A 12,227-nucleotide genomic window follows, 5' to 3' on the forward strand; every position below is an offset into this window, starting at 1 on the left:
AAAATAAAATAAAATAAAATAAAATAAAATAAAATAAAATAAAATAAATCCTATTCTTGGCCATTGCTATGGTGTTTGGAACCTTCAGTTTGAGATTCCTCACTTCCTGACCCATTTCTGGGTAAGACCACATTTAAATGAGAGTTGTAGCACCGATGTACTTTTAACAGGTGTAAAGAATATATATAGAATGTAAAACTATAGACAGACACATAACCAACACACAACAATATTTGTAAGGACATTTATAATAAATGGCACTAAACACCTTTATTAAGATTTTAATTTCTTTTATGAAAAAATGAATAGGATTCTTTTTTTCCTTCTATGCAGAAGAAGAGCAAACTAATGGCAAAAATCAAGAACACATTCTTATTTCAATACCATCTTTGTAGCCATGAAGATACAACTATTTAACAGACAAGAAATACTGTTTATTGCAGACTAAGCTGATTCATGTGAAAAAGGCACTATGTAACTTAATCAAACCAGATGATTAAATTTGTCTAAATTAAGTGATATTATATATTATATATAATACATATATTATATATAAAATCACAAAAACATGTGAAGTAACAGAATATTTTTGTGAAAAAAATCATTGCATCTCCAAAAATAATATTTGCTGAAAAGGATGTTTCCTTTTCTCATACTTTTGCCTCCACAAATCCAATTTTCCAAAACATTAAATTTATAATAGAACAATAGATTTTTACATATGGAAAACCGGCATCTGGGATCAACACACGAAGTCTAGATTATACACTGTTCTTTTAACAGGTTAAGTTACAAAAAAAAATGCAAGTATATATATATTTTTTTAAAAAAAAGTAATGCAAATTGTTTCATGGCTACCAACAGCAGATGTGATCCCCTCTTTGAGCTGAGTTGTATTACTATTTTCTGTTCATTTCTTCTTGTGCAATATTATGGTTCATTATGAGTGAAGTATTGATAAAATCAAAGTACAGAGTATTATTTTGCTATAAACACCATCATTAGTAATAAAACATCTTGGGAGTGATGCAAGAAAGATTCAGTCTATGCTGGGCTGCTGTTCAGTCCCCTAAACGCTTCCTCTTTGATTGCTGGCATCAACGACTTAACTAAACATCCCACAGCTGAATGCATGACAAGAAAGACTGAGCCAAAAAGACAGAGTTGCAATGCTGGGAATGGAATTCAGAATTGTATTGTTACTGAAGGATTCATATGCTTTTTATTGCTATCTCAGCTTTCCTAGGCTGGAACAAAACCAAAGCCACATTCCAGTTTATCTGTCATGGAATGGTTAAAGTCAAGTCCCATCTTTGGGTGTAAGTGATTCAAGTCCTAATAGTTTCACCTGTCAGGAACTTCCATTGGATTTCTCAGCTGTTAATTTTTAATGATGGGAAGCCAGCAGCAGGTTATTCTGGGGAGACTACTGTAAGTTTCCTTTATAGTGGCTAGTTATGTTTACACTGTATTAAGATATTCCCCTTCACTGCTTCCTAAAGCAAAGCTGGATGGTGTAATGCTATGGACAATGGAATTAAAGAAAAGAGGAAAGACTTTTAGTGACTGCTTCCTTCATCAAAGGACTCCACACCTGAATCTGAGGCAGCTGCACTGATTTTTTCTTGTCTTCTTCTCATAATTTCTTGCAGTTCTGAACTACCACTGTTAGCCTATAAACAAATAAAAAAAGAAAAACCATTAATTTGAGTTTTTACACAGGATGAAGTTCTACAGACAGGATTTTATTAATATTTGAACAAGTTAAACACACCTTGCAGCTCCAAAACAAAAATGCACTAAGAATCTGGTTAAATAACATTGGGAATATGAAAGGATTTACAATATTCTTAAATGTGGACCAGAAAAGAGCCTGCAGACTGTTAAAAGTGCCAGCTTGACTTTTAACACTGCTGAGCATTTTTACTTCTCATGCGAGTCCCCATGTGTTGGATAGTTAAGGGGTGAAATATAGCATCGGTAAATACACAGTTAAAGTCCAACAGGTTTGCTAGGATTCCACCCTTGAGTACTTAAAAATCAGGACAATCATATTTCAAAATTAAAGCACATAAACTCATGGGGTTTTAGAATTATGTCAACACAAAATTCATGGGTGCACATGGCTTTGCAGAGCCAAGGCCTAAGTAAGGATTCGGATAGCTAATCTAAATAAACCAAATTATACAATGCTCCATCATGGATTTTCTGTTAAGAGATGCACAATCTTCAAACTCAGAACAGAGCAATAAGAACTGAATCATATTAGTGTATTAGCAACAGTGTTACCTGAGAACAATATTGTAGCTTTATTTCACATTTAGAGTGAAATAAAAAAAAAAAGAAAAAGGTTCTTCTGAGCTACTGGCAAACAGATTTCTTTGTCAATGTAAATGAAATTATTAACAAGGCTAGGACACATCCACTAGAGCAGAACTTTCCAAAGCATGCATGACTTTGAATAAGGCTAGAGGATTATAAAGCAAGATCCATAACAGCTACTGTGTTATTTGCCTGTAACATGACCTTCTAAGCTTCAATGCTAGCTTCCGAAATATCCTCTCAATAAGGAAGCAGAAACTGTTTTTGAAATTTGTAAAACAAATTTCAGGACAGTTATGGGGAAAAATCTTTCCGTTGATTCTTCAGCTTCTTCAAAATCCTTCAACTCTTAAAATTTATCTCATGACATAAAGTTTACCTTAGATTTATCCTGTTAGATCTATTACATTGCATTATCTGATACTATTACCTGGCAGACAGGTTGAGCATCTACAGGGAGAGGGGCTTGTCCTAGCTAAATTACTATTGCTCTCTCCCTTTCTCCCTGGGTGGAAGGACAAAGCAAAGGCCATATAACTGACTCCTTGAAGGTGAGAGGGCACTTATATTTGTCTTAATTCATCTTGTTCTTGCCCATTTGGTTTCAGATACAGAGCAGTAGTCATCCATTACTGAAATCATGCATAAAAAAATGTTAGCAAGTACCTGGCAACGTGCTTTATCAAAGGTCATAAAGAAATATATATTCTGCGAAGGGCTGAGCAGCCAAGGCTGAAACAGTTTACCTTCCTGATACCATCAGCAACAGCATGACTGATGGGCTTGAAATACTGCTCAACTAAACAAACTGCAATATATCATGTGGCCCAACACAACAGGCACATCCTGCTGAGACAGGGTACAACATAGCTAAGTAGCCTAGGGCTGTTTTGGGGAATAAAATTTTTGGAACAGACTGCTAGACCTTGGCTTCTGATCTACCTAACTTAGTCCCTAACCAGATCATGAGGTATCAGTAAGCCCCATCATTCAATCCCACTTCTACCTCTGTGTTTTTCCTTTCACCTAGGTGCAAAAGAGAATAAGCTATTTTTCCAGGCAATTTCGTACACATACTAGATAAAAAACTATTTTGAAGTGTGCCCATGCTTTTCACTGATGGAATAGGAAAATAACAGTAATGCAGACATGAAATTTTTATCATGTCTAGAGATGAAAAAGGTGTTGTTCAGGATATTCTCTCTCTATGCTTATCTTCTGATTAATGTTTTTCAACACCAGAACTTGAAATGCTTAACAAAGTTTGAGGAAATGCACACCAAAAAAAATCATAATAACTTTACGATGAAAAATTAAATCCATACATCTGACTAGCCTAGTTGATAAAATGCCCTACATGTTGCATACAAAGTGAACTGAAAGTCTCTGGAGCAACCTCAGCTCCTTAGAGGGATAATCTGATCAGCATAACGTGTGGTGCATCCTATCTTTCATCTTCCTGAGCTGCTGCTGCTGCCACCACCATATCTTTTGACAGGAAAGAAGTGTTTGGCCCTGGCAATGGCCAGCGCCCTGCTGTCTGATTTGCTGTTCTCACATAGGGTTTTCTTTCTGCTTTTGCTTGGCCAGGCCTATAAAGCTATTAAGCGTCAAATACCTTCCCCATATTCACAGTCTGTTCCTTGGTCATGTTTATACAGCACAAAACTTCGTTTGACATTTTATACTCTGTTTTGATTCAGGATTGAATGGAGTTACCATGAAAATAAAGTAAAAAAAAAAAAAAAAAAAAAAAAAAAAGTAATGGTACCTATTCATTATTTTTTTTTCCTCAAAAACATAAAATTATTAAATTCCAGTAATGATTGGAACTGGAATTCCAATTTTAAAATACTAAATTCTTCTATCTGAGGCAGAAGAACCTAAAAAATAATATGAATAACAAATTTTTTTAAAAAATGCAGCTGCATAAAGGTGAAGATCTGTTTGTCAGTACTGGGGAATGCAGACACAGATCCGAGAGACAGGGATTCTATGAATTGAGATGGTGTGAATCGAGAAAAATTTGCAGAAGATCCTGGGTAAAAATAACAAACAAAGACAAGGCAGGGAGTTCTTTAACACTATACCATGCATGCGTTTGTTCTGACTGCGACTATTACTGTTATTTATGCTTAGCACCCAGGACATTTACAGAAAAATGATGGCACACGGAGAGAATGTCAGAGCTACAAAACTTCATGAAAAGTTGTCACTTTTAGGACAAGTTGTCACCTGTAGGACAATTGCTGTGGTCAAGCCCATAACCTAGTCACTACTTACAAAAAACATTCAGTTATGCTTGATTGTACACAGGTACAACAGGTATGTGTGCACTTAAATACTTATGTAATTAGAAACATTTCTAGTTTGAGCAGTAAAACACAACCTTATTTGGAAGACACAAGCTCATGTATGCTGGGTAACATGTAGACATTTTGTCTATGACTGATGGTACTTATACCTATAGATTCTCTTAAACACAGATAGCCTTCCTGAGACCTGTGACATGAAATACTGTATGGACAGAAACAAAGATGTGTGTTCATGTTCTATGCAATGCAGCACACAAGCTAAAGCAATCAGGAATTGCTTCAGTTCTGAATTCATCAGTTAAACCTCAAACAGTTGAAGCAGAAATAAGGATTTGCGCTACATTTTCACTAACATAATCCAACAACCTTGCTAAACTCTCAGGACCTATTTATTAACACTGGTAGAGCATTTATTAGACATGTTTCAACTGCTCAGTTTCCTGCAAAGTAAGCCTAACTGAGGCAAGCAGAGAAAGCACAGAGGGAAAAAGGACAGACCTCTGCAATCCTGTGGATCTCTGGTTTTCAGCTTGACTTCCACCAGGAAGGCGAGGAGTGCTTAGATATGGAAGCAGAAACCCACATACATGCCTAGCATAATCATGAAGTTAGCTTCCAGGACATCAATCAAGTCCCCTGGCAGGACACACAGTTCTTAAAAGGAAATGTTCTTTCAGATGCCATGTTAAAACTCTTATTTCTTTTATCTCCTCCAACAAGTCAGCATCTCTGAAGTATATAGCTTACATTTCTCTTTTAATGAAATTCTGAAACACATTTATAAGAATCATTCTATTTAAGAAAAATGAAAATAAGCCCTACTTTAAAGTTTTAAACCATATTTACCTATGATGATAAGGGTGTAAAATTGTTTTTAAGCTATTTTGATAAACATTTTCTTGTTTGTACTTCCATCTCAGTAAACAAGCCTTCTTCATGAAACTGAAGATTGCTGACATTCCAGAAAAGTTGAAGAATACACTTTTATCTTCACTAGGAAGTGATGGATTGCATTGGACCGTAGTGACTTACTCTTAAGAGTAAAAGTGAAAAATTTCACCACTCCTCTCACAGGAAAAAAGGGTTTGAAGAAAGGAATAAAGCAAGTTTAACAGTGTTAGAAAGCAATTCTCTCTATTCTACACTAATCAGTAAATCACAAAATATGCTTAATTTTAAACCTATTCTTAAAAATAGGCCTGGCAGTTAAACCTTCAAATCAAGCAAGTTAGTCCTAGTTTTGTGAGGGGAGAAAGAGATATTTTAATCTTTTTTCATGATTTTCTTTTAAACAGGATGTGAAGATTATAGCTTCTTTGTGGCTAGTCTCAGCTCTAGATATTATCCAGTCCATTTCTCCATTTACCTGAGCAAGATTAAAATAAAAAATACTAGTATTTTCCTGATTTTAAATTGATAAGCATTCTCCCTAGCACAACTCAATATCCAAGATCTTAAGGTGTGTAAGGAACAATACCACTGCAATTAAAGAAAACTGTTGCAGAGCAATGAATACAGAAGCACCGTATATTTATCTGTGGCTCAGTAATTCTGCTATCACAGCATCAAATGTGTTTTGCTACTCTTAGGTTACACCAATAAAGATGCCTCAACTTTTGACCTGAAAGACCATGAGATTCAACAGTGTGTTCTCACTCTGTCACTTTCACACACCTAATAAATCAAATCTCTATGCAGATAGTGCAAAACAGACACATCACCACCAAAGGTACCTGGAGAACCTGTTTGTCCATGTACTGGGCTGAGCAAGAAGCAGAAAGAAAGGCATTTTGTGCTCTCCTCTTGTTTTCCCTAAAGCCCCTTTTGGCTCATTTGCCTTCTTGCAACTGTAGGGCGCCTGACTACAACACTCAACCTCTTTTGCTTGAGTACCACTGTACACTTCTTCTAACACTTTGTGGACTCTTTTAGAAGAGGGCAGAGGTTCCACCTGGTCTTTTTGAGGAATGTTGTTTCAGTGCATTTATACCGAATAACCCAGGTACAAAAAATGCATATCAACGTGATGGGAACTGCAGCAAGAGCAGTTCTATACATTCAAAAATGGTGACTCAAATCCTATTTCTCAGATATCAGCAAGCCAGCATTAAGCTAGTAAGAAAGGTTGGTTATACATACCTCCAAAGCAGACTTTTGTACCGTAATTTGGCTGTAGACTCTAGACCCTTCTGGGCAAACAGTCTTCAGTTCGTCTTTATTGAGGGAGAAAAGCTGCGCACCCGTCAGCACACCAAGGCTGTTAACAGTCCTGAGGTCACAAAGAAGAACAAGCCAAGAAATAAGCAAAAATACAATGGGCTAAAGGGAAGAAGGAGGTTGTCTTCAACCCTCACTAGAGCAGAGCTACCAAATCAAGTCAAAACTGCAAGCAAGAGGACACTTGAAGCCAATTCAGTACCTGTCATAGCCAGTACCTTTTGGTGAAGGCTAATGTGCACACTTTTTTTTTTCCCCCTAAATATATCTACCTATAACCATGTAGAAATATATACATATATATATATGCACTCATATGTATGTAAATATATATTTCGTGAAAAAATAATACTTCCCAGGAGTGCAGCTGACACGTCTTGATTTTCAGAAAGCAGCTTGGTTTTAAAAAGCAGGCAGACCATACACAACTTACTGACAGGAAAATAATTTTGAGAAGCTTTCTTACATTTGTCCTCAAACTTACACAGGGTTGAATCCTTTGGACTCCAACCACGCTTTCACATCATCAGGTGAGGAGTCATAAGTGATGTTCACTACTGGGATGTTTGGCCGTGGCACATGGAACTTCCTCTGGGCAGCGCTGCGGCCTATGGTGAGCCGGTGAACAAGTTCATCCTGCACCTCCTCCATCTGGGATTTCCTGCCTAGAGAGAGAAGTGTCCCACAAAAAATATTCTCAACTGTGCTTTACCAAGACCAGGTTATTTCTTACACTCCACTTTAAATCTTAAACATTTTTTTTCTTTAAAGATTTACTTATTGGCTCTAATTGAGTTATTATTTCCCTTGATCCCCTGGGAAGATTTCAATATTCCTAATCCCTTTGCAAAACAAAACAAGCTAAATAAATATATTCAAGTAAGACCCTAGAAAGAAGAGAGAAACTTGACGTTGCAGAAGTATGCAGAGTAGTCTAGCCTTCAAGCTGCACAGAAAAAAGGGTACAGAGGGTTGTTCAATTACCATAGTTTGAGTTTCTTCCAACAGAAATATGATATTTAAAAAATGAAAACAAAAAAAGAAGGAAGAAAATAAGATTTTTTCCACTGTGGATAGTTTTTTTACTTTCTTGCTCAAATTTCTGGTGCAAATTAACGTAGGCAAAAAAATTCCACTGCTACTGAAAAAAAAACACCTTCCAGCTAACACATTAGTATAGTAATAAAAATTTTCAAGGGATTTTAAGAAAAGACCACAAAAGATAATTTGAATTCACTTCAAGCCTCAGCAGTGCAGGGATGGTTGGCTGACACAATGTCACGCTTCAATTTAAAAATAACAACAAAAAGTAGCTGTCTGTCATATCAGAGACATTGGATTTGGGGCAATAACTTTTTATTATTATTTATTTTTTAATTAAAACCAAATTATACAAATTTGCTTTCCCACAGAACCCTTTCGTCTGAAGCATTCAGTTTTATAGCTGGCCACTAACAGACAACATACTGAAATGCTTTTCATTTGTTTCACAAAATCAATTGTGATGAAACTGATTTTTTTTTAAGCATAAAAAATGTTCCGTGGATGATTTCACAGAGAAATAGGTAGAACCTGAAAGGGTGTAAATATCTTCTCAGGCACAAAGAACATAATGATTTAATACCCTTAAACTCTCCATGCAGTAACTCTCGTCTTATTACAAAAATACTTTGACATGCAACTTTAAGTGAACTTGAAAATTCTCAGGATTTCCTTGTTTTTAGTTTCCTTTTTTCAACATCCACATTTCCACACACAAAGAGTAACTACATCAACTTCTCTGATGCATTCAGGTGGCAAAAGTCATTCTTTTCCTCCTGTTACACTGATAGCAACAGAGGAAAAAGACAGCATCATATGGAAAAACTGTAAGATATTAAAATTTTTAATTCTCTTTTTTCCTTTTATATTCTCCCAGCACTTTTCCAAGGATCTACCTCTCTTTTTTTTTTTAATAAAACCACCAAAGAAAAATCCTCATCTTTATCATTTTATTTTTACTTTTATAAAATAGCCCCAGGCTGAAAGTGGACAAAGTATCTCTAGCAAAGTATTTGAGGCATTCAGACCCCATCAGTAATTTTTTTCCAGAGTGTGACTCGGAAGCTAAAATGACGTGCTCAGTGGTATGTGAAGGTCTGAGAGGGGATATATGAATAAAACCTTTAGGCAATGTTAATGAAGCATGCACCAGTTATTTTCCCCAAACAGGAAGACAGCAAGAAAATTGCTATCATCCTTTTATTTACACAGACTTTGAAAGACTTAGGTTTTATCCACACCAAGACTATATCAGAAGATAAATATTTAGCTGTTAGGTAACAGATCCTTACTATTGTTAGATACATTACCATAAACAAACAAAATACACTCAGTACCAAGTGCTCAGTACCCTGTTCTTTGCAGGGTGAGGTGGGTGCTCAGGCACCAGCTGCACAGTAAGGGATGCCCATTACTGTCACAGAGGCAGTTATTTTCCAAGGACTCTGAGGCACCTGAAGTCCATTGAGTGGGTTTGAGTTAAATCCCCCAGTGAGGGCATGAATCTCAGGCATGCCCCCCAGCCTCACTGGAACCTAAGGGGGCCACAGAACATGTCTTGTAACCACTTGGTCTACAGCAACCCTTTGCACCCCATACCTACAGCCAGAACAGTTCCCCACGAACGGGGAAGTTCATTCTCACTTTACACCTCTTTTATAGCTGTTCCGGTTTCTGGTTGTTGTTGTTGTTTGTTTTTTAAAATGTCAAATCACCCAACCGAGGACAAGGGCAGAAGCAGGCCCTACTGTTTCTTTGGGAAGCTGCAGCAAAGCACATTCCTCCCACAAGGCTCATCTCAGTTATAATTACAAGCTTTAAAGTCTGTTGCATGAAAAAAACTAAAAACGTCCCAGAGCCTTCCTGAGTTTAGGGCTTAGGAGAGAGCTGGTCTACCTCCAGGCAATGCCAGAGCAGGCATATCCAAGCAGGAGTGCTTCCCATCCACTGGTGATGGGGGGGGGGGGGGGGGGGGAAGAAGCCCTCTTCAGAAAGGATTACACTCAGTTCCAGTTTTTAGCTCAAGTGGAAGTGGGATTTTCTGATAAGGCAGGGGAGTGGAAAAGTTGTCAACTCCCGAACTGTAAAAGCTCATTATTTTAACAGCTACAGTTTTAGTAGCTATAGCAAATGCTTGCGTAAAAGTTTCAGTTATTTTTAAACTAGGCAATTTCATTGCTTAAAGTACATTTAGGAGATAAATTATTGTCTGATTAAATAAGTTATTTTAACCAAACTGCTTTTTAGTTGATACAGAGTAGGAGCTTCAGCAGCAGCTGTATTTTAAAATTACAGGGATGTCTAAAGCAGATTATTTCATGATTGCCACACACTGCTGGATGCAGGTTACCATATTTTTCCAACTAAAGGGCTTTGGATTACATTCTCTCATCCTCCTGAGACAAGGACACACTAATTTGCTCAGTGGCCCACAGTTGCTGTTGCTTTAGGCTGAGAGGTCCTGATTATAAAAAACAAGACTCCTACAACACCATTACAACATGGTTTCTATGCATCAGCCAGGCCTGTAAGTCCTGTTGCAGGCCTTGGATACATGTTTCAGAAAGGTACAAATTCCCTAGAAACATGGAAGTGTAAAAACAGTCTAACTGGTTTTAAAAGCAATTTGGATTGTAATGCAGTAGCGATGATGCATTGCAGGCAGGCAATGCACATCAGCCAGAATATCTGCATAGGCATTTACAGTGTTGAAAACCACTGACTGAAGATCCTAAATAGTCATAAAGGGAGAGGATGTACGGCTGGTTTAGGACTAGTGTAAGGGCAGAACTTTTTTGCTCCTACTTAATGTAGAGAACATTACCTAGAAAATCAGTATTTTAAATAGGGGGTTAAAGCAAAGTATTTCATAAACACAAGGTTTTCAGGAATTTAAGGATTAAGCAAAAGATCTAGGGATGGTAGAAATATTTTTTCTTGCTTCTTAGACAAACTTACGATCCACAGGAACTTGTTTGTTCCTCTGGCTGTCTCGTGCAACACTACCACCGCTGTCGCTAGAGGTGCTGCTTTGGTGGCTGATGGTTGCTGGCGCCTTGGGCACAGGAACTGGTATAGGTGCTGGTGTGCTTGGAGGGAGGGGGACAGCTGCGGGGACAGGAGCAGGCGTTGGAGGCGGCGAAGGAGTAGCAGGAACTGGATCAGGTTGTTTTGAGGCATAGTCTGTCCTTTGTTTCTGAAAAGATGCGGAGATACTTGGTTCAACAACAAAACTTGGAAAAGAAGTTGGACAAACTCAGGCTTCTGAAGAAAAAGCTGGGGTTCTTTGTACCAACTGATTTCATTTACTGCACAAAAACATCCTACTTGCCAGAAACAGTTTCAAAATTTGCCAAAGCTTGATTTGGTATCATTGTCAGACATAAAACTCAGAACAATCACATCATATGAAATGCATTTATTTCCTTCAAACAGATGATTTCTATAAATAAAATTGTTTTAAAATTCTGAACTTTATTATCTGACACTTTTGACCAGCTTCCAAATTTTTGAATTGTTGGAGTTTATCAGTATAAAAACATATGTTTTATAGAAGTTATGTTAAAAATAGTGAAAAATGAACATGTCCAGCCACACCTAAGCCTGACTCATGATTTAACTTATGAACGTCACCAAAGTTGGAATAACATTGTTTCTTGAGCTGCAGATACTTTTTAAGAAGTTCCTGCTCCTCCTACCTATTCAGTAGTGCCATTTCAACTATTTGCATGAGCACTAACAAGCCACCTCAATGCAACAATGCCATTAAACAAACTCCACAATTATTGGAATAAATTCACCCCAAAACTTTTCTAACAGCATGCAAATTATCTTGCTGTTAATAGTTATCTGGCAGATGCCTCAAATAATTTGGGGGAATAATTTCTTCTCTCCTTTGCCTTTAGAATGGTGCCAGTTACAGGAAGAGACATGCATATTCAAAAAGTAGTCCCAATGACATACAAGCCCAGAAGCTTGTAACTAGCTTATGTTACTTTTTTCTTTCCAACAATTCAAATTTCACAGCTCACTGTTTTAACAATGCTCCCTCTCTGCAGTTTTAGACTAACACAGCTTGAAAGTTTAATATTAAAGTTTGCTTGCTCAGTCCTGATGTCTCATTTCTTAGTTATGAGAAGTCTGCTTATTTTGGTATGAAAATAGATGAGTACATTCCCCAGACTCATTGTTCCATCCTGAAATAACATTTACTATTTCCTTGGAGGCTGAGGGTTTATGACAGATCAAGTAGAGGAATATTTGTAGGAGCCATATGTTAGAAACTGAACAGCACATTACTGCCCAGTCAACAAGCAAACCTTTACAAAATGT

The 12,227-nt window shown here is 37.1% G+C and overlaps 1 protein-coding gene across 3 annotated transcripts in view; it reads right to left on the reverse strand.

The window, feature by feature from the left end:
• Positions 1 to 240: 240 nt before the first annotated feature.
• The window catches only part of EPS8 (epidermal growth factor receptor pathway substrate 8), a 131,666-nt gene continuing 119,679 nt past the window's right edge, over positions 241 to 12,227 (reverse strand). For all 3 annotated transcript variants that reach the window (XM_035346804.1, XM_035346822.1, XM_035346813.1), the window contains exons 18-21: positions 10,854 to 11,091; positions 7,339 to 7,519; positions 6,777 to 6,906; positions 241 to 1,673 (exon numbers count right to left, since the gene is read on the reverse strand). In XM_035346804.1, the coding sequence (XP_035202695.1) occupies positions 1,560 to 1,673; positions 6,777 to 6,906; positions 7,339 to 7,519; positions 10,854 to 11,091 (663 nt within the window). In that variant the 3' untranslated portion in view covers positions 241 to 1,559. The remainder of the gene's footprint in view (positions 1,674 to 6,776; positions 6,907 to 7,338; positions 7,520 to 10,853; positions 11,092 to 12,227) is intronic.

This window comes from Oxyura jamaicensis, chromosome 1 (genome assembly GCF_011077185.1).
Source record: "Oxyura jamaicensis isolate SHBP4307 breed ruddy duck chromosome 1, BPBGC_Ojam_1.0, whole genome shotgun sequence".
NCBI classification, from domain to species: Eukaryota; Metazoa; Chordata; class Aves; order Anseriformes; family Anatidae; genus Oxyura; species Oxyura jamaicensis.